The sequence below is a fragment of the Mus caroli genome, unplaced genomic scaffold (genome assembly GCF_978045245.1).
Source record: "Mus caroli unplaced genomic scaffold, Mus_caroli_1 scaffold_13, whole genome shotgun sequence".
NCBI classification, from domain to species: Eukaryota; Metazoa; Chordata; class Mammalia; order Rodentia; family Muridae; genus Mus; species Mus caroli.
The window spans coordinates 145335-167608 of record NW_028227268.1 but is presented as its reverse complement, the minus strand read 5'-3'; the positions used below and the strand labels follow the sequence as shown (position 1 = coordinate 167608).

General features: G+C 42.0%; 1 protein-coding gene and 1 non-coding gene across 2 annotated transcripts; both read left to right on the top strand.

The window, feature by feature from the left end:
- Positions 1–1012: 1012 nt before the first annotated feature.
- On the top strand, positions 1013–14440 carry Ptchd3 (patched domain containing 3). Its single transcript, XM_021178422.2, has 4 exons — positions 1013–2017; positions 2722–2843; positions 7106–7251; positions 12611–14440. Exons 1-4 carry the CDS (start codon positions 1061–1063, stop codon positions 14104–14106), a joined length of 2721 nt encoding a protein of 906 aa, XP_021034081.1. The 5' UTR covers positions 1013–1060; the 3' UTR covers positions 14107–14440.
- Positions 8129–8271, top strand: LOC115032680 (small nucleolar RNA SNORA48). The gene has a single exon (XR_003838309.1). It is a non-coding gene; the product is annotated as a small nucleolar RNA SNORA48 (small nucleolar RNA).
- Positions 14441–22274: the final 7834 nt, after the last annotated feature.

The window sequence follows — 22274 nt, the reverse complement described above, 5'->3', positions numbered from 1 at the left end:
GAAGATACCTAGTTCTGAATGTAATTGGGTTCTTAACTGGATCTCTGAAGGAATTTCACAAAATCTTCCCCTGATACTCCAACCTTTCCCAGCTTCCTGTAGGCAAGGACTAACTCTAAGAGGCACACTGTTGACGGAGGGTGGGTCTTTTTGGGGATACAGCTGTCTGTGGGTTGCCCCTGCTCCTGTAAGTAATCCTAATCGCTTAATACTCATTAAATTTATTTTAAAAATGGAGGGAGCAGCATCTTTAATCTGTTAGGCCCTTCCTACTTTGGGGTAAAGAAACATGCAGGATGGGCATGGTAATTCAGCAAATGACCAAAGAACTTATCTTCTGCTGTGGTGAAAGCAACTCGTTCTGTTTCATAGACTCTACAAACACACAAGCAACACATTTAGAGGAAACTTTGTTAAGTGGTCTTAACCAGTCTCCAATAAACACTATCTGGTAGCAGTCATCTTACTTGGCTTCTGAGGAAATAACTGGAAGCAGCCATCTAAACACTTCCTTCTTTGGATGCTAACTCATAATGGTCCCCAAATCTGTCTTGGTGCACTTTTCATTTAGATTGGGAACTGTGTAAACTTTAGATTGATAGATAACTGTTTAAGTAGTATGAGCAGTATTTCCTCTAAGAAATACTTATGTTCCTCTGGTTGGCATTTAAATTTGTTAGCAAAACTAGATATAATAATCCTCAGCCTCGGGGTTCTGACCGTCTAGTAGGGACACATGACAACAAAGTAAATGTGAAGTTGTCCCAGCCACTGGGCCGCCAAAGTAGAAGGGTTAAATTTATGCTCCCACTGAGGGCTTTGGTAAGTACAGGGGAAGAGGGATGCTCCACAAGCGGAGCGTGAGGAGATGCTCTGTGCCAAGGAGGATCTAGTACTAACTCTGACTCTGGAACAGACCCGCACCAGGAAAGGCGCCTCGCCCACGTGCTCCCAACCGTCGCCTCTGCATCCGGGCACAGGAGCAACCAACGGTCCGGGGTCCTGAACCGTTGGGGTGAAAACAGCTCTGCAGCAGCTCCTCTGAACAGCTGTGGGCAACATGATCTCCTCCAAGGTGGCGCCCGGAGAGGAGGAGCAGGGGGAGTCGCCCTCCAAGGTGGAGCTTGGAGAGGCGGAGAAGCAGCGGGGGGCACCGTCGGAAGGCCAACTGGAAGCCGTGCCACTTGATGAGGCGGGCCCTAGCTGGACCACCGGGCCGCCACTGGAGCGCCTGCCGCCGCTGGGTCAGGAGGCACCTCCGCCGCGTCGCTGCCACACCAACTGCTTGGAAGCACCGCTGTCGAGGGGCTTCCAACGCTTTGGCGCCACAGTGGGCGCAAACCCCTGGCTGTTTTTGCTCGGGCCTGCACTGCTGACAGCCTCCCTGGGCACCGGTCTCATCTTCCTACCCAAGGAAAAGGAGAACCTGGAGGAGCAGTACACACCGATTGGCAGCCCGGCCAAGGCAGAGCGGCGTTTTGTGCAGGGTCATTTCAGTACCAATGACACTTACCGCTTCTCTGCCTCCAGGACCAGCTCCGAGACCAACTTTGCATCCATCTTGGTGGTGTCCCTCGCCAACTCACTGCTGGAGCCGGAAATATTCAAAGAGGTGAGCAAGCTGGACCAGGCGGTGCAGGCGCTGAAAGTTGTCCAGGAAAATGGAACGCAGATCCTATACCAAGAGGTGTGTGCCAAGTACAAGACGCTGTGCGTGCCGCCCAACCCTCTGCTGTTTTCCTGGCAGCATAACTCGTCGTTGAACCTGTCTGACCTCACCTTTCCTATCCACAACACGCCCACCCAGCTCATCTACTTAGCGGGCTTCTTTGGGGGAAATGTTTTGGGCCAAATGACTGGAAGAAGTCAACGACTCGTGGAGTCCCGAGCAATGAGACTGTTGTACTACCTCAAGACGGAGGACCCCGAAGACAGTGAACGTAGCCAGGCATGGCTGACTCACTTTCTTGACCATTTTAATGACATGAAGAGCAGTCTGACCCTGGAAGAGATAGAGGTATTCTGGAGGTTAGGGTTTGCAAGGGAGGCCACTAAGGGCAGAGACAAAGTGACCTTTGCATTTAAGCTGGGAATGCTTTACTGTGCTTAGAGTGAAAACCTATTGGAACATGGATGGTGCCAGAGATCATAAATGTGTTGGCATCTTTCTGGTCTCTACACAAATTCTGTGTCAGTAATTCCGTTTCGTATAGAAACTGATTTTCACATTTGCTGTAGGGTTTGGTTTTCTAATTAAGTCACTTGAAAATTACTTCTTTTAGTGACCCCTCCTCTTATTCCTAGGAGTCCTTAAAGCCTGTTTGTATCTAACGAAATGAAAAGACAAAACTTTCAAGGTCTGTCATGCTATTTTAGAAGACAGATTGATAAATCTCTGGGCCAGCAATCCCAAGTGAAAGTGAATGCTTACTGGAAGGCCAAGTGTTTCCTAAAGAGATACTGATATTAAAATATGAGAAGATGGCAATCTAACAAGATTTATAAAATGCCACACGTTCCACAGTTGTGAAGGAGGACAAGGTTTCACAGTTGTTTGCATTTTGAAGGAGACATTGGAAAGCATGCTACAGATTTTATGTGAAGAGGCAAATGGTCCACTTTTTACAGTGTGCCCATCAACAGGCTGAAGCATCAGTAGTGCCCGTGCGTTGACAGAATCTGTAACCTGACTTTATTTCCTGGGCATGTTTTTTGTTGCAGGTGGTCTACTTTACATCCCTTTCCAGGCAGCTGGAGTTTGAGGCAACCTCCAAGACCGTGATCCCCCTGTTTCACTTGGCATACATTTTAATCATACTCTTTGCAGTTGTATCATGCTCCAGGTAAAACTCTCACTAACTTTTTTTTAACTTCTTACTTCATAATAATATTGTGATAGAACATATACACCTTGCAATATTTCATTTTAAGTGAACAATTTGGTAATATTAACCATATCCATCCTGTTTATCCAACACTAGTATCTGCTTCACAAGGTTTTCCCATCCCTCTTAACAGCGGCTCCATGTTCATTATGCAATACCTGCTTATCCCTCTCCAGAGACCCAGACAAACTTTAGTCTACTTCATACCTCTGATTTTGCCGACTTTACCCTTCTGCTCTTTATAGGTTACTCGGTCTAAGGCATTTTGTTATCGAAAGCAGAAAAGACGAAGAAACTTCTGTCAGCTTTAGTTTTTATTTTCTTTCCTAGTTTTACAGATTTCAAATTATTAAATTGAATTTTTCTCTTTTAAAAAAGTAGAAATTTATTGTCATATATTTGCCTTGTCACTTCATTTCATAAGTTACAGTGTTGTATTAGTTACTTTCCATGTGATAGAAACCATGACTAAAAGAAACTTAAAGAATAAAGATTTCATTTGGCTTGTTTTTTGAGGGATACAATTGATCATGGAGCAGGGGTCTGGGTGGCCATGTTCCATCCACACATAGGAAACAGAGACAAGAAGAAGTGGAGTAAGGCTACAAACCCTCAGAGCTGGGCCCCAGTGACACACTTTCTCTAGCAAGGCTCTACAACCTAAACCTTACATAACTTCCTCAAAACAGTACCAAGTGTTGAGGAACCGAGGACCAAGTACTCAAGCACATAAGCCCATGGGGGGACTTATTTCATTCTAACTAACACTTTCTGCCCCCAGTCCCAAAAGGCTCATGGCCATCTTATGATGGACAAATCTAGTCCTACTTTAAACATTCCCACAGTAGTAGCTAGATAAATGGTTCAGCAGTTAAGAGACTTGCTGCTCTTGCAGAATACCTGGATGCAGTTCCTAGCACCCAACATGGTGGCCAACAACTGCCTGTAACTCCAGTTCTAGTTGGCCTGACCCTCCCTTCTCATCACTATAACTGAGGTACAAAATTATACACATAAAATAAAAATTACAAATCTTTTATTTAAAGTCCCCATAGTTTTAACTTTTAGCACTGTTAAAAAGTTAAAGCCTCTTCTGAGACTCAAGTTAACTTCTTAACTGTGATTCCCTGTTAAAAAAATAAATTATATACTTCCCTTATTAAATGGGACTGAATACACATTACTCTTCCAAAAAGGAGGCAGAGTGACATAGTGAGGAAACAGTGGAGGAAGGGAAGACTGAAACCCAGAAGTGCAAACACAAACTTTATATGTCTGGAATCTGGAACTTCAGGTTCAATGGACTTGGATGCCTCAGCCATTATAGTTATGTTGCCTAGAGTCCCTCTCTTGGGCTTGTTCCATTCAATATATGCAGTTCTCCTTGATATATGTATTATGGTTTTGACATCTTCAACACATTAAAGTCTCAATTACATTCTAGACTTCAGCCAGGCGGTGGTGGCGCACGCCTTTAATCCCAGCACTTGGGAGGCAGAGGCATGCAGATTTCTGAGTTCGAGGCCAGCCTGGTCTACAGAGTGAGTTCCAGGACAGCCAGGGCTACACAGAGAAACCTTGTCTTGAAAAACCAAACCAAACCAAACCAAACCAAACCAAACCAAACCAAACCAAACCAAACCAAACCAAACCAAAAACATTCTAGACTTCACCTTTACAGCTTCACACAATGGTCTTTCAGGTACTCTGACCTTGGCATATGTTGCTTGGACTCAGTGGTTCTTTGAGACTGTGGAAGAAAAGCAGTGATCTTATCAATTTTGTATCTTTCTTGTCTTCAAAATGAGTTGTAGGTGGGCAGTATTGTGAAGTTCAGCTGCCATTGTGAGATGGACCCTTGCATGTTTGCTTGGTTTCTTTCTTTCATTTAATTGCTGATTTGCTTGCAAGTAAATTGTGTGCCTTAAACCTCTCTTGATGAAAACTTATTAGTTTTAGGTTTTGTGGGGTTTTTAAATATAATTTTTTCTTAACTTTTTTTTACCTCAGTGTCATTTTAATTTGCATTTCCCTGATGACTCTGTCTAGCTCAGTATTCCATTTTTTCTTTTTTATTTTTGTATTGGCTATTTTATTTATTTACATTTCAAATGTTGTCCCCCTGCCTGGTCTTCCCTCTGCAAACCTCCGATCCCACCCCCACTTTGCCTCTAAAAGGGTGCTCTCCCATCCACCCACCCACTGTGTTATCTGGTTTATTAGAGTTTAATTTCTTGAGTCCTTTATATACTTTGGATATTAGTCCTCTGCCAGATGTAGGGTTAGTGAAGATCTTTTCCCAATCTGTAGGCTGCTGTTTTGTCCTACGATCAGTGTCCTTTACCTTACAAGGAGCTCTTCAGTTTCCCATTATCAATTGTTGATCTTAGCACCTGAGCCATTAGTGTTCTGTTCAGGAAATGGTGTTTCCTGTACCAATTCATTCAAGGCTATTTCCCACTTTCTCTTCTATGAGATTTAGTGTATCCAGTTTTATGTTTATCCACTTGGACTTGAGTTTTGTGCAGGGCAATGAATATGGGTATATGTGCATTCTTCTACATGCAGACATCTAGTTAGACCAGCACCATTTGTTGAAGATGCTTTCTGTTTTTCATTGCATTGTTTTGGCTTCTTTGTCAAAAATCAAGTGTCCATAGGTATGTGGGTTTATTTCTGGGAGGATCAACAGAGTCAACTAACCTGGACCTCTGGGAGCTCTCAGAAACTGAGCCACCAACAAAAGAACACACGTGGGCTAGAATGAGGTTCCTGGCACATTTGCAGCAGATGTGCAGCTCAGTCTCCATGTGGGCCCCTCAATAACTAGAGCAGAGGCTCTCCCTAAAGCTGTAGCCTGACTATGGTATTCCTTCCCCAACAGGGCTGCCTTGTCTGGCATTAGTGAGAGAGGATGCACCTAATCTGGCAGAGACTTGACATGCCAGGGTGGGGGTATACCCAGGGGGAGCCCCACCCTCTCAGAGGAGAAGGGGAGGAGGAATGGGGGAGAGTCTTACTGAAGGAGGGACCAGAAGGGGGGCAGTGCTTGAGAGGTAAATAAATAAATAAAAGAATGCGAAGTGGCATATTGGACAAAAGATAAATAATTAAATAAATATATTGATGAAATAAGTTAGTGAATTTTAAAAGAATTTTTTTATTTCTTGTATATGGGTATTTTGTTTGCATGTATGCCAATGTGCTGTATACATTACTGGTGCATGGAGGACAGAAGATGGTGGTGAATCACCTAATGATGAGCCACTATGTGGATGCTGGGAACCAAACACTGGACCACTGGAAGAACCACCAGTGCTCTTAACTGTTGAGCCATTTCTCCAGCATCTTTTCTAACTTCTTTAAGGAAGAGATTTGTTTGGTTTTTTTTTGTTTGTTTGTTTTTGTTGGTTTTTTTTTTTAGGTCTTAATAGCTACTAAGTCCTTCACTATGAATTTTCTTGAAGATTATTCTGTGGTAGTTTTTATTTTCCTTCATATTTACCTGTTCACTCACTAGGTGACATGTTTTCAGCCCCATTTTTATTTTCTGGAACTCCTATTGATCATGCATTTTACACTGCCCCAAATAATCTTGTTAACTGAAACATCATTTGTGGTTATTGTATGACATTATTTTCTTGGGAAGACACAACACATATCTATCCACCCAGAAGGGAAACACAACAGATCAAAGTAATGATTGCAACAGAGTTAGTTTGTTGATGTAATGAGTTTTTAAATGGGATTCCTAAAAGGAGTATGGGTTGGGGATACTTATAGGAGCAGGGATGACTCAAAAAGAATATCTGCATCACCAGAAAGCACAGATTAACATGGGTGATGATTTATGAAAGACACATCCTAGAGCTCTCTGTGAACTCCGCTGGGCAGACTGAGGATCCAATCTCTCAGTGGCTTGGCTCTCCAGGCTCCTCCTAGCAGGTCTATGAGATGTTGCAAGGCTTTGCTTTCCCAGATGATTCTGGACTGCAGCCTCCTTGCTGGAATGAGAGCAGGTAAAAAACTCTTTACCTTTTGGAATGTGATCAACGTCATTGAATTCCTAGTTTTCATCCTCACATTTAGGGTCCTCACCGGTTTTCTTTTCCTTATATTTGTAAGTGTGGGTATCAGTCATTGTTTTGAAGCAATTTCTAGCCTTAAAACAATATGGAAGCCACCATCATAAGTTCTTATTTTTCCCTCTAAATTTACAGGTTGGACTGTATAAGAAACAAAATGTGTGTTGCAGTCTTTGGAGTGTTTTCTGTTGCCATGTCAGTGGTGAGTGGCTTTGGCCTGATGCTGCACCTTGGGGTCCCATTTGTGATCATAGTTGCAAATTCACCATTTCTTATTCTTGGTGAGTTAAAAAAAATATGAAGCTGTGTTAAATTTGTAGATATGTTCAGTGGATATGGGAATGCATTTTGTTTAGCTGGCTCAAACAACAGAAAGTATACATTATCTGTCTTAAGAGTTGGAAAATATAGTGCCCTAGACAAATAGAGGAAAGAAATATGGCCATTAGTTCACACATAGAAAACAAAATAGAAACCCCTGAAAATACAAGAAGAAATATTTTGTACCAAGGGATACACATTAATCTAAAAAACAAAGACAAAACAAAAAAGTGTTCTTTTTTTCTTGATTCATCAAAACAAGTGAGATCATTCTGGGATGTTGTGTAAATGAGCACTTTCTAGAGCCTACTGCAGGAAAAGTATAAATTGGTTTTCTTTTTCTTTTTCTTTTTTTTTCAAAAGATTTGTTTTATTATTATAAATAAGTACACTGTAGCTGTCAGATGCACCAGATGATGGCATCAGATCTCATAACGGTTGGTGGTGAGCCACCATGTGGTTGCTGGGATTTGAACTCAGGACCTTTGGAAGAGCAGGCAGTGCTCTTACCCGCTCAGCCATCTCGCCAGCCCTAAATTGGTTTTCATTCCCCCAAGTTTGTAGCAAATAAAAGAACTTAAAAAGGGAGAGCTATAGACAAGGAATTTCACTTCTATAAAACTTATGTGATAAATGTGACTGATCATAAATAGAATAAATAGGTTTATTTTGGTGTGTTTTGAATAAGAAAATATTGAAAGCAACTTGATCCCATATCAATATGGAACTTGTCAAATCAAACATATTAAAACATTGAAACCATATTTAACCTTTAAAAAATACAAATGTAATTAAATGAAAATTTCTCATTATAAAACAAGATACTCCCCCCCCCCATCCCCCGGCAATGAGCAAAGAGGCACCTTGGTGGCCGTGGTGTTCTTATCTCAGTCAAAGGCAGAGCAGATGGCAGTCCTCTGTTCATCCTAGCTTGATGCCTGGCTTAGTGGCCAAAGCTGTTTTATGCCTAGGACACATAAAACTCAAATCAAATCCAGGCAGCACAGTGGAAGTAGGAAGACAGAGACCTGCATTCAGTCATGCCATCCAAAGACCTGCCCTCTGGTGCACCTCACAAGCAGGCCATAGACATCCACTTACTGGAAGATGTCACCCAGGGGCTCGCCAGCCATGTGGCCAGCCTGTAGCAGGAGCCACCACAATGTGCAAGTGTGTGGTGGGCAGATGAGAGAGAGAAGTGGAGCAGCTTGAGTGTTATGAAGAGAGGTGGATCTGGAGATTGAGGGAGGAGAGGAATAGCCTGTTGGGAGTGGCCAACCCTGCTACCAGGGGCCATCGTGAAGTCCCAGCCCAAGCTGCTGCTGTGGGCCATGTCTGGGTCCTTGCTTATGTAGCAGCAGGGGTCAGTGTCAATGTCCATGGCTCATATTACAACTAGAGAACATGGGGGTATCCCTGGTCATGGCAACCACTGGGGGCTACATGGATGTCCAGGGGCTATGCAGAACTGCCCCTCACTGGCTGCAGTGTTCTGGATAGCTGGTCTCATCTCTCACCAGCTGCAGCACTTGGGAGAGTGGGCCTGCAGGGTACCTCACCCAGGCAGCACAGTGGAGCCGACTCTGATAGCAGGGGTTTGGGTGAGTCAGCCCCAAGGGTTTGAGTGTGGGAGAGCTGAATCGAGGATGCATCTGCTATGTGGTGGCACAGAGGTGATACCCTTCCCACCTCCCACCCCAACCCTATTCCACCTTCTGCAGTTGTGAAAGCTACCCATAGGCTTATTAGTGTGGGAGAACTAGCCCTGCTCCTTACCAGCTGTAACCCTTAGGTGAGTGGGCCCTGTACCTTGCCTGGGTGCTTAATGAAGCTGGCCATGATGGTAAGGGCACAGATGAGCCAAACCTGAGGGTTTGGGAGCTGGAGAGCTGGTCCAGCTCCTCACAGGCTGCAGCACTTGGGAGAGTAGGCCCTGTGCCTTGATTGGGCAGCAGAATGGAGCTGGCCCTGGAGGCAGGGGTGCAGGTGGGGCCAGCCTCAAGGGCATATGAACAGGAGAACTGTCCTGTCTACTAATGATGTAGCATTGGGTGGCCTAGCAGGAGCAGCATTGTGTGCTGGAGAGCTCACAATGGTGGTATGGATAAGGAAGAACTGGCACACTGACTATTAACTCAGCTACCACCCAGGGCTCTGAGTTGGCACATCCCCGAATTATCATCTATAAATGGTTGGAATGCCTGAAAGTGCCAATCCTACTGATCCAAAGCTGCAGGATCTCCATGACACAGGGCAACAGCAGGACAACTGGGAGGAAGCCTGGTGAGAAGCCAGTATTGATTGTGTTACTGGAGCCAGAGACCTCAAACCAGACCAATAAGTTGTTGCAATGAAAGTTTAAAAGTGAAAATGTGTGGACAGAGGGATATATTGTGAGACACACTGTGACACACTACAGAGTCCATGATGACATGTTCTCTATGATTTGTTTTTAGTTTGTTTTTGTGGTTTTTAATTGGGGGGGGGGGAGGTGAAAGGCCAAAGGGCAGATATGAGGGAATGGGGAGATGAGCAAGAATGAGGTGCATGGGTAAGAGTACCCGACTGCTCTTCCAAAGGTCCGGAGTTCAAATCCCAGCAACCACATGGTGGCTCACAGCCATCCGTAACGAGATCTGACGCCCTCTTCTGGTGTGTCTGAAGACACCCACAGTGTACTTACATATAATAAATAAATAAATCTTTAAAAAAAAAGAATGAGGTGCATGATATAGAACAAAGAATAAAAGTTAAACAAAAATAAAATATTTACATAGAGCAAATTCTAGTTGAAATATTTAAGTTTTTCAGGGTTATCCTTGACAGGGAGATTATAGGGTTTGTTTTTTTTTTTTTTATGCTGTTTTTAGAATTTAAGAGTAAGCATGCACACACACAAATACACATTTGAGAGAAATAATGTTTTTCCTGTAGATAGTAAATGGGTTTATATTGTACATCAACTTAACCTTGTTCTTAAGAATACACCCTCGGGGCTGGTGAGATGGCTCAGTGGGTAAGAGCACTCGACTGCTCTTCCGAAGGTCCAGAGTTCAAATCCCAGCAACCACATGGTGGCTCACAACCACCGTAACGAGATCTGGCGCCCTCTTCTGGAGTGTATGAAGACAGCTACAGTGTACTTACATATAATAAATAAATAAATCTTTTAAAAAAAAAGTGACACTGTGAGGTCACGTAACTTTAAAAAAAAATAAAAAAGAATACACCCTCATGTTTGTACACTCAGCTAGTGTGCCCACAGTTATAGTTGGTGGTTTTTCTCCCAGCCGCTTTGTGCCCTGAGATCACGACTCAGACTGAATAGTTCATGAATAAGCGCTTAGGCCATAAGCTTTGGCTCCCTTCCCCGAGCAGCTCATATCTCAATAATCCAGTTCACTCTACTCTACTTTCTCAGAGTAGTTACCTTTTCTCAGGTTTATGTGTCAGTCTCTTCCAGTGTTTGGAATCTCCCATGCCTGACTATTTCCCAGAATCCCTCACCCTCTCTGCTGGAACTCCCACCTCCTATTTCCTGCCTCAGCTCATTGGCCATAGGTTTTTTTATTGACATGTGATGCTTCTATACAGTCATCAGTAGCTATAGTTAAGGGAGATGTGTTTACTGCAAGTCAGTCTGTAATCACTGTATTTGTACAGTTTGTATCTACAGGAGTGTATGTATAGATTTGTATATGTGATTCCAGCAACTTAAGAACTATGAGGAGAATTTCTGAATAAAATTCTATGAGTAATAAAGTCGGTTCTTAAACATCTAAGAGACCGATGTATTCCATTCTTGGTCCTCAGTGTCTCTAATTGTTCCCTTTGTTCAGCTGGAGACTTGAGAGCTGCTAGTCCTGGGGTGCCACTATACAGTCTATGACAATCCCTCTATCTTTGTGCAAGTTTTGGATCGTTCTCCCTCCATCATGTACATGAATATCTGAACTACAGGCCAGTTTGTGATTCCCAGTATCTCCCACCTTAACTTGTAATCTATGAAAAAGAAGTAGAGATCAGCATTGCAGTTCCAAGACTTACTGTAAAATACACATGGGAATAAAAGCACACACAAGTGCAAGCAGACCCAGCTGTAGTCTCAAGTGAATTCATTGCAGCAGGATTGGACTGTCTAGTCTCCTTCCTTTTCTGTCTCCCTTTTTTTTTTTTTTTTTTTTTTTTTACATTAGTAATGTCAAAGCTCTCAAGCATCATGGCAAGGATTCTGAAATTTTCTGTTCTACACTGCTCTCTAATCTCAGGACCAGTGAAACATTGTGTCTACCACATACTGGGGGTCAAATGCAAGTGGGGATGTAGCAGAATTTTCTTTGTCCGATTAATTTAAATATTAATACAACAAGAAGCCTGTGATTGGACAGGGAAAAGGGAGGCGGGGCTAAGAGTTGCAGATGTGGGGAGCAACACAGGAGAAAGAGAAAGAGGAAGATGGAGGACAAACAGGATGATGCAGATTCTGTGTGGCTTTCAATAGTAGCAGGTAGCTATAATATCATATAGGGATAGTATAATTGCAGTATTATTGTCTAATCTAAATGGACAGCTTGTATCATTATCAATTGGCTCTGAAATTATTGTGTGAGCACCTTGTGAATTGAGATTTTTATTGATATATAAATCTGACTGGTTAATTATAAGCTTCTAGAGTTTTGATTCACTGAGTTACTGGAATTTGGGACTGCTGACCATAGGCAGTGGATGGCTAAGAAGGTAAGCATACCAGAGAAGGGAAGACTGCCGACACGGGATAGCCAAGAGGCAGAGGTGGTGAGACTGCAAGGCAGAGAGTAGCGTAGGAACTTGCAGAATTTTAAAAATATTTCCCACAACATGGGGATACTAGATTTGTGTGTATTTCTATAAAGTAGGTGCTTTAATCCAAATGGCTTTTTTTAAAAATATGGCCTGATGCTATCTATAAACATACTTGCCAGTTTGCATTTCAAGTAACAGAATGTTTGATAGATGTATTTGTATACTGGTTGAAATTACTCATGTGATCAAAGATTGCTGATGCTGCTTCAACTAGTATGTAAGGGATATCAGGTAGATGTCCTCATTTAATCATGAAGGCACCCTGGTTAAACAGTAGAGTATGCTGTGCACAGACAACAGGTATGTACAGAGCTGAGACTTCTTACAGAGGAATGAGTGAGAAATTCTGATCTAAGTCCTGAAACAGCCTGAACAAAAAGTGTTCAAGCAGAGATTTGCAAGGCAAGCAACTGAAAATGCTCCGGGTTTTAACTTGTATATTATTAATATATTTGAGGGCCTGTTCTTTTGTTCCAGGTGTTGGTGTTGATGACATGTTTATCATGATTTCTGCTTGGCAGAAGACCAGCCTCTCAGAGAGCATAAGAGAACGACTCTCCAATTCATATTCAAAGGTGGCAGTGTCTATTACGATCACCACCATCACCAATGTCCTTGCTTTCTATACAGGAATCACCAGCTCTTTCAGATCTGTACAGTATTTTTGCATCTATACAGGAACAACCCTGCTCTTTTGCTATTTTTATAGTATTACCTGTTTTGGAGCAGTTATGGCTCTGGATGGTAAAAGAGAAGTTGCATGGTCCCGCTGGCTGGAAAAGCCAGACCAAAAATATTCCTCACTTAAAAAGTCCTGCTGTGTCCCATTCGGTTCACTGATAGACAAACATGGAGAAGATAACCATCCAATGAATTTGTTCTTTAGAGATTATTTTGGTCCTTTTCTTACCACTTCCAAAGCCAAGTTTATTGTGGTGCTGCTATACATTTTCTATATCATAAGCAGTATATATGGGTGCTTCCAAGTGCAAGAAGGGTTAGATCTTCGGAACCTGGCAAGTGATGATTCCTATATCACACCCTACTTCAATGTAGAGGAAGATTACTTTTCAGATTATGGTCCAAGAGTTATGGTCATTGTTACTGAAAGTGTTAACTACTGGGATAATGACGTAAGACAGAAACTGGACAAATGTATGACACAATTTGAAGAAAATGAGTATGTAGATAAAAATCTCACAGAGTTTTGGTTGGAGGCATATATGCAATACATGAATAGCAGCGGAAATAATCCTAATGACAAGAATACCTTTATGAATAATATTGCAGGCTTTTTACAATTTTTCCCCATTTTTACATATGATATTAATATCTCCTCATCAAATGAAATCACATCTTCCCGAGGCTTTATCCAGATTGTAGATGTTTCATCCTCAAGCAATAAGAAAAGAATGTTATTAAAGTTACGAAGTATAGCTGAAAACTGTGAAGTTCCCTTAATGGTATATAACCAAGCATTCATATATTTTGATCAGTATGCTGCAATAATCGAAAACACTGTTAGAAATGTCATGATTGCATCAACAGCTATGTTCATTGTTTCCTTATTGTTAATTCCTCATCCAGTGTGTTCCCTGTGGGTCACTTTTGCTATTGCTTCTGTGATTGTGGGAGTGACAGGTTTCATGGCATTCTGGAATGTTAATCTTGATTCCATATCCATGATTAATCTTGTTATTTGTATAGGGTTTTCTTTTGATTTTTCTGCACACATCTCCTATGCATTTGTTTCCAGTACTGAGCCTTCAGTCAACAAAAAGTCTATTGAGGCATTATATCTGTTAGGTTATCCAGTGTTGCAAAGTGCAATTTCAACAATAATAGGGGTGTGTGTTTTATCTGCAGCTAAAGCTTACATTTTCAGGACATTTTTTAAGATTATGTTTCTTGTTATGTTTTTTGGGGCTGCCCATGGCCTAATTTTTATTCCTGTATTCTTAACCTTTTTTTGAAAGTTTGTTTGAATACACATTAACAAATAACCCTAACCAGTTATACAATTCCTGATGGCCTGAATCCAGTCTGATTATAAAATGCACTAATTAAGATTGGTCAGTAGAAAAAGATAGAAATTAAATTAGAAGGGTGATTATGGGGTAAGAAGAAGCAGGGGTAGGGGTGAGAGGGAAGGGAGGGTAATGTAGAATATAAACAAGGCACATTGTATACATGTATGAAAATGTCTTAGTGAAAACCATTAGCTTGTGCAATTGGTATATGCTAATAAAATATGAATTAATATATTACTGAAAGCACATAGAAAGTGTTAAAAATAAAAATAGCCACTGTCCCATTAAATTGTTCTTTAAATATTCTGAGAAAAATTAAAATTTCTTTACCAAATTAAGAAAAGTGTTATGTTTATTCTAATGTCTACAGTAAGTCTTCCATTATTTCCCTATTGCTGTAGTAAAGACCATGATCGAAATCACCTTTGTAGTGGTGGTGGGAGGATGGGACTGGGAGGAGAGGAGGGAGAGGGGCATAATTGAATGGTAAACTGAATAAATTGCCTAGGGCCACACAAGAGGAGTGGCAGGGCTTTCGAAGTCATAGGTTTCACTAGGAGAAGCTGGCTCAGAGGACTAAGTGTTCTGAGGACTTCATGCTGTTATGCAGTTCTGCTCTGCTTGTTGCCTTCACTTCCCTCTTAATCTAAGAACTGTATGAAAACTCTAAGGGGCTTCCAGCGTCTCTCTGGGCAGTATCACTGGTACTAATAAAGTTGTTGACCTCTTTCAGGCATTGCTGCTGGGGCAGATTAATGATTCAATCACCACCCTAGGAAAGAACTTGGAAATGTAGCTTGTAAGAAATGACCACCACCCTTAGAAAGCATTTGGAAAAATAAAATTGTTGATGAAGCTAGGTTAAGATGTTTTTGATACTGGCTCTGATGTAGAAAATCTTATGGAGAAATTCATAGTTCAGAAAGGTACAGTTAAGCCAAGGACTTTTTAAGGTCAGGGAACAAGACCAATGGTAGCACTTGCTGACCTGACTGTCACTGAAGCTGGACTGGTTATGGTTGGTTGATTTCTTATACCCATTTACCAAAACAGCTCAGTCAAACAGGTTCTCCAGAGCAGTAGTGAGGATAAAAAGAAAAAGGACAACTAGACAACATTGTAGCATGACCCCAGACAGCTCTGAGACTGAAGGCAGGTTTATTATTTTCCCAATCTGCTTTTATAGCATTTTAATTACATGCAAGCCATAAGGGTAAACAGTACAATAAACACACATAGTGAAGGAGCAAGCAAGGCAATAAGCAAAGTCCCATGATCACTCCTGTGATCACTCTTTCTTTTTTTAAAAAGAATTATTTATTTTATGAATATGAATACACTGTAGCTGCCTTCAGATACACCAGAAGAGGGCATCAGATCTCATTATAGATGGTTGTGAGCCACCATGTAGTTGCTGGGATTTGAACTCAGGACCTCTGGAAGAGCAGTCACTGCCCTTAACCACTGAGCCATCTCTCCAGCCTGTGAGGCTTATCAGGATGACCGAGATATCTGAGCCTACTTCCCTGTCCTAGCCCAAAGTCATATTCATGCCTTGAAGCCTACTTGTTTGTTCTAGCCTAAAATCAGATTCCAACCTGAACTTACTTTCCTGTTCTAGCCTAAAATTAGATTTCTGCCTGAGCTTACTTCCTTGTCATGGCCTAATGTCAGATTCCTGCCTGAACCCCATTTCCTTGTCCTTGACCAATGTCAGATTCCTGCCAAGTGACCCCCAAACTCTCTACAACCGATTTTGCCATCAGCTTCCTGATATGATTTAATAAAACTTGCTGATGAGTAGATATACAGTCAGAGGATTTAAAGTTGATATTACTGATATTCATATAAAAGTTTAGATTTGCAATTCTTTTAAGAGTCTTATGAGATTACTTTTAAAGATAAATAATATTATAATCCTTTCTTTGTAACCACAAATTGCTGCCTGCCAGTAAGAAAGTGGCTGAGAAAACTCCCTTGCTTGCTCACATTGTTAATCTCTAATGAGTTGCTTACTTATGAATGTACATGGGTTCTTAGGAATAATTTATTTTCTTTACCTATACTATGTAATGTTATTTCTTGTGAAGGTATTAGGGAACACACTGTTTTTTCATAGTCATTCACTAGAAGAAAAATGCAATTACATTTTAATCCTCTAATGCTTGAAAGGTTTTTGTGGGATACATAAGCTATGGGAGAAAAAATAAAGTCTTTGGAACTTTGTTCCATCCACTGACTAGATATGTATATATATATATATGTATGTGTGTGTGTTTGTGTGTGTGTATGTATGTGTATATGTGCATATGTTTACAAAGCATGAGGGTTCTATAGCTAAAAGACCTAGAATTTAATGTGATCTCTGATCAATAGCATAGAGGTCATCTGGCCATAAAGTACTTGTGACATCTCCCCTAAGGATGGGTAACAGTGCAGGGAATAAAGAGTCTGGGTAAGGTAATTTGGATATAGGTAGGTGAAGTTGGCCTCCACAGATAGCACTAGGTCATTAAGAAAATCCACTCTCAGTCTTTTGCAATTTATTTCCTTTATTGAGAAGAGGTCCCTGCGTGCTTGACATTCCTGGTTTCCCTAATGATCTGTGCATAAAAGAACCTTTGTGCCTGCAACAAAGTGTTGTACATCAAGGAGCGGATCTCTTATGCAAGTAAAGTTAGCCTCGGGCAAAGATGAGCCCCATTTGGCTCCAATGCAACATTGTCAATCCTGAAGCCATATACGCACAACCAACAGAAATGGACCCAGCCACTTTTATTCATATATTTGAGTATACTTATTCACACATACTTGACAAGAAATTGGCTGGCAAGAATTTGGAGAAAGGTGGAGCTAGGACTGAAAAGGGGAAAGTGATGTAGTATATTTTAACTAAGATGTATAAAAATAGATTTTAAATAAAAAGTAGCTAGAGAGATAGCTCAGCAATTAAGAGCAGTTTGGTGTTGCTATTGAAGACCAAGGTTCTATCCCCAGAAATCACATAGTAGCTAAGCATTTGTTGGGCCTCCAGTCTTAGGCATCTACTGCCTTCTGTCCTATGTTGGTACTGTACACAGACACATGCAAGCAAACACCCATATGTATATATAATGAAAATAAATCTTAAAAAAAAAACAAATTTATATAGTGATGTCACAGCCCTGAGACAGGCAGCATATTGCCAGAGCTAATTAAAATGAAGGCTTTCTGGTCCTGCACTGAAGCAGCTGTGGCCTTCCTCTGAGCCAGCCTGCTGAGAGGCTAGAGCAGCTTTCTTGTGAGGTTAGAATAACTCAGCAAACTTGTTGCTCTAAGAAAAGTGTCCAGATAGGTGAGTTTTCCTTGATGTTTTCTGAATTTGTGTTCTCTGTCCTTTTATATGTGAAAATCGTTGCATTGATACATTGATATATTGGGTTGCAGTCCACTATTAAGCTGTTGTGTAAAGGAGCAGAATTATGATGTAAAGGATTTACATTTACATTTGTGTGTGTGTAGATCATATGTTTCTGCTAACTTTGAGCTAAGAATACCCTTAAATATCGCTGCTTTGACATTGTGACCATATTCAGGAGAGGATTTAGCTGAGCATGTGTGGGAGTAGCAATACCTATATGCAAGTGTATCTAGACTCCCTCAGTAAAATACCAGTGATCCCTTCTTTGAAGAAAGGCATTGCATTGGAAACAATTCCCATGATTTCTTTTCCTGCGACTAGAGGTGAGAGATCTTTCTCAGTTCTTCTGTTTTGGCTGTGATGGCAATTCTTGGTAGTCAAACTGACTACATGTGGAACTGACTAAAACTGAAAGATTTTGTGTGCAGGTGTTTTGTTTTGTTTTGTAATAGCTTTTGAGTTGGGAAATCCCTTCTTCAACCTGGATTTTTTAAGGCAATGAAATGTACTTTTACTCTAGGCCACAGCTTCTGGTAGTAACCTACATGTAAAGAGGACAGTCAGTGTAGTAGCTCTTTCTCTTTGTCTGCTTGTTCTACATCTGGTTAGCAAGTTTTTAGTTGTGGTGGTAGTGGTGATGGAAGGTTGTTTTGTTTTACTGGCATTAGAACCCACTTCCTTGGAATTCTCATAGATACTGAAGACTAACTGAGACACACAGCAACATGTATGTACTTAGCCACTTCTGGATTCTACAACTTCCCATTGGTAGACAGTCATTGTTGGACTAGTTAGAGCACAGCCTGTGGACTATTCTAGTAAATCCACTTTCTGCACACACACAGACTTATTCTATCAGTTCTGTTCATCTAGAGAAGCTTCACTAATACTGTTGTGGGGTTGTTTGTTTGTTTTCACCTTCCCACGGAGGATGATGCCAACGGACAGTAATGCTCCCCAGTGTTTGTCATCTGTTTCCTGCTTTCCTCCCAGACTTGTCTCATACCCACCAGGTGAGAAATAGTTGCAGTTTACCCAGCATGAAGTTACTAAACAAAACTCGTTTCCTAAAATCTCTTTAACTGTTAATATTCCGGGCACCCTTCCACCTGTCGGACCAACTCCCACTGCAAGTTGCTTAAGGGGGCTATCTATGCAAGCTATCTACTTTGATCCTAGGAGGAAGAAGGGGAAGTGCCTACTGTCAAGGGAGCTCAGGCAGTCTCTGAAGTCTGCACCAGGTGAGCTTAGGGTCACTGCCCACAAAGGGTAGGAGCAGGCTGCTGAACAGTGGAAGCTGGAGCGGTGGGTCCTCCCCCGGACTGGGTAGGCTGTTGGAGGACAGGCACAAGTGCTACTGAAATGCAAATCCCTGCAGATCTGGAAAAGGTCTGGCTCTGGGCTGCAAGTCTAAGCCAGGAATCACTGTGCTGCGTCTTTCATCGCATCTGAGCCTAAAGGAGGTGCTCATGTCGCTCAGGACACACTGGCCAATCAAAGCCTTCAGACGGACCTGCCCAGTCAGAAGAAGAGGCGGGTTTTCCGGGTGCGGTGCGGCAGGTTCCGCTTAGTCGCTGAGCCGGCTTCACTGGTGTTGTGCTGTGAGACCTGCTGCTGTGCGCTGTGAGGTCCGCTCGGACAAGCGCTGAAGTTGCGACATGGTGAGTACAGGCCACTGCCAACAACGGGGAGGAGCAGGGGGCTGAGCAGCGCAGCTGGTGTGGTGGGTCTAACCTGGGGCTGGGGGAACCTGTGGCTAGATGCGGCCACCTGTGAGGACCCTTGTCATCCAAGCCGCTCCCTGGACCCAGCGGTAGCCTCTGAATAACTTCACCCTGGGGGCTGCATCTGCCCAGACCATTTAGAACAGAGGCTTGTGTGTAGAAACATCCTTGGCAGGATGCTAAACTTGGAGAGCGCTAGTTTCTGTAAGTTCTGTCCTTAGCATTTAACATTAAGGTGTACGATTCGTTTGGAGTTAGTTTTGTGGAGGTCGTAAAAGGCATCTCATGTGTTGGGTTGCAGTCCACTATTAAGCTGTCGTGTAAAGGAGCAGAATTATGATGTAAAGGATTTACTAATGCTAGGAGATAGTAGGTCACACCAAGTAGAATTTAGCTGAAGGAGGACTGCCTGTAAAACACCCCACAAGTAAGTAATGTGCTAACCAGGCCTGTTAGAGATTAGACTGCTAGGATACACATGTTTGTTCACCAGGATTGTCCTGAAACATGGGTCTAAACCATAACAAAGGAAACAACCCTGATTTACAACCAGCCTCCAGGCCCATCCCCTAGATATCAAAGAGCAGGCCTCTAACAAGCTGCTAGCTGAGACATTACAGGATCACCATCAACATTAAGGCCTAGTGTGCTCTAAAGTTTCAGTTTTCTTCTTGAGAAAAGCATAGTACTGTCTAATGGGCAAGTGCTGTGGGCAGCCCCAGTGTGGGGTCTTTCTTCTTTCTTGTCAGTTCTTCTTGAGGCAGTGGAGGGGGAGGAACATATGCAGAGGGTAAGACTTTGCCTTATAAGTTTCTGGGGTAAGACTTTGTCTTACAAGAAATTTAAGGTTGCTGTATAATACAAAGTTTACTTATCTAAGTCTAAGTTACTGTGCTATTGTAGCTGACCTGACTTCTGTGATCCTCTGAGGCCAGGAACTGCAGTCTCTGGCACTTAGCACCTCATCCTAACACAGCAGGAGATTAAGTAAAGGATTAATTGCTAGAGCCTTCTCCCTATTGTTCCAGATGCCTCTTGCTTGTCAGGCTAGGGGGAAGTTTGGAGCAATAAACTTCCATTGAACCAGGAGAAGAGAACAACACTTGCAGAAGGAAAAGCTTTTACATAAGCAAATATGCATAATCTGACATAAATTCATATTCAGCTTCATTCATGCTCATTTATTCACTTTCATTCAAACCCAGTTGGGCCCAGCTTGCATGCATTCTCACAATTACATACTTACACACATACACACACACACACATACATGCTCACAATTACATACTTACACATACATCCATACTTACATATGCATATGGAGCAAAAGACCAAGCACTGGTGCGGAAAGAATTCACTCACTCTGGATGAAAAATGACCTCCAATCTTTGTTACATAGAGAAAGATAAGTCTTCTACCTTTTTAATGTTAAATGAATTAAACCCATGATTGTAAGAAAGAAGCTTTGTTTCTTTTAATAGACTAAACCTGCCTTGTCCTTATCATGGGACCTGTTCTTTCCCATGGTAAGGAGAAGCCTGCCTGCTCTTTCTCTCCATCTTCTTTTTTCCTCTTTCCCTCTGCATTCTGTACATTGCTCTCTTAGTATTTTATGTTACCTATAATTTCTAAGTTACTCCACTCTGCATTCTCCTTTTATTCTAAAAAGTATTCTGTCTAAAAACTTCTCCTCAGCTCAGTTCTTCTCACCTCCATTTCTCTCACCCCAGTCCCTCAGTTCTGACTCTTCTCTTTGTCCTCAGCTCTTAAACATTATTCAGAATACATGATCACGTGTTAAAGATTTCATCACAAGTTCACACAAAAAATCAAATCATAAATTGAAATAGAATGTTACAACAGAGAATGTTTACATGCATATCCATTAGGAGTAATTATCTGACTAAACATCCATCACCTGTCTCAGCTCCACAGGTTCATTGAAGGTTTAAAACCATAACTAAGTTATTAGTGAAGCTTTGTATAGATAATTGATAATTTATCTTCTGTCCTAGCACCTATAATAAATCATTAGCTCCCTTTTAGTGACCTTTGGTAATTGTTTTACAACCTCTTGGAATGTGCTCTGAGTAGGAGAAAGTCTGGTTACCATCTAAGAGCAACTAACTGGGGACACTTGAGAGACTGGCAGAGTTCTCATTGCAGCTTTGACTATCAGGAAAGGACCTAATAACAGCCCCATTAATAAAAGAGCTTAATAATCACAGATATAATTTTAGGAATTCTTATAGGATCATCATTAATACTTAAGTCATCTATTTGCCTATATAGCATCACTACAAGATAGTACATCTTCGTAGATCTGCAGAGATCTGCTCCAAAGGGGGTGTGCTCCTACTTAGTGATTGTTATATATGTTTAATAATAACAGCAAAAGCATATTAATAGCAGGAATCTTTCCTAAAATTAGTCTCTTACAGCCTTGCTAGTAAGAGCTAACCTGTCATAGATTATGGCAGGCCACGGATTTTTCTGTTGTGCTCACCTTGTACAGCAAGAAAAGACGCAACACGGTTGGATTCTTCTCAACAGCTCTCTTTATTTCTGGAACCCCTCCATGCTGCTCGGGAACTCTGGAAAACCTCCGGGAGGACTCCTATCTCCACCCCTCCACTGGGGAGAGCTACGTGTCCTCCTGGGATTTGTCAGTCTGTCGGCCCCTTTGATATGTAACACCCGCTCGGGAGGGGTTGGCGCCAGATTCGGGCTGGCGCCTGCGCAATGGCATTGTTTGCAATGGCGTTGTTTACGGCGCCGGTGTACCGGAGGTCGGCGCCATCTTTGGGCGTGCGGCTGCCTACATCTCCCCCTTTTTTGTTTAATAATACGATGCTGGACTAGGTCTGGGCAAGTCTGTCCATCGGCTACGGCTCCTGTCTTAGGTCGATCCTTTCATGTCACAGCCTTACCTGTCCTAGGGTTACCCTATCGCCACTGGGCCCCGTGTCTTAGGTTGGTCTGTGCAT

Excerpts from the sequence above, each read along its gene's own strand:
- Ptchd3 (XM_021178422.2), top strand. The coding sequence starts at position 1,061 with ATGATCTCCTCCAAGGTGGCGCCCGGAGAGGAGGAGCAGGGGGAGTCG. Across the intron at positions 2,018-2,721 it reads TGACCCTGGAAGAGATAGAG|GTGGTCTACTTTACATCCCT; the intron begins GTATTCTGGAGG and ends TTTTTGTTGCAG. Across the intron at positions 2,844-7,105 it reads GCAGTTGTATCATGCTCCAG|GTTGGACTGTATAAGAAACA; the intron begins GTAAAACTCTCA and ends CTAAATTTACAG.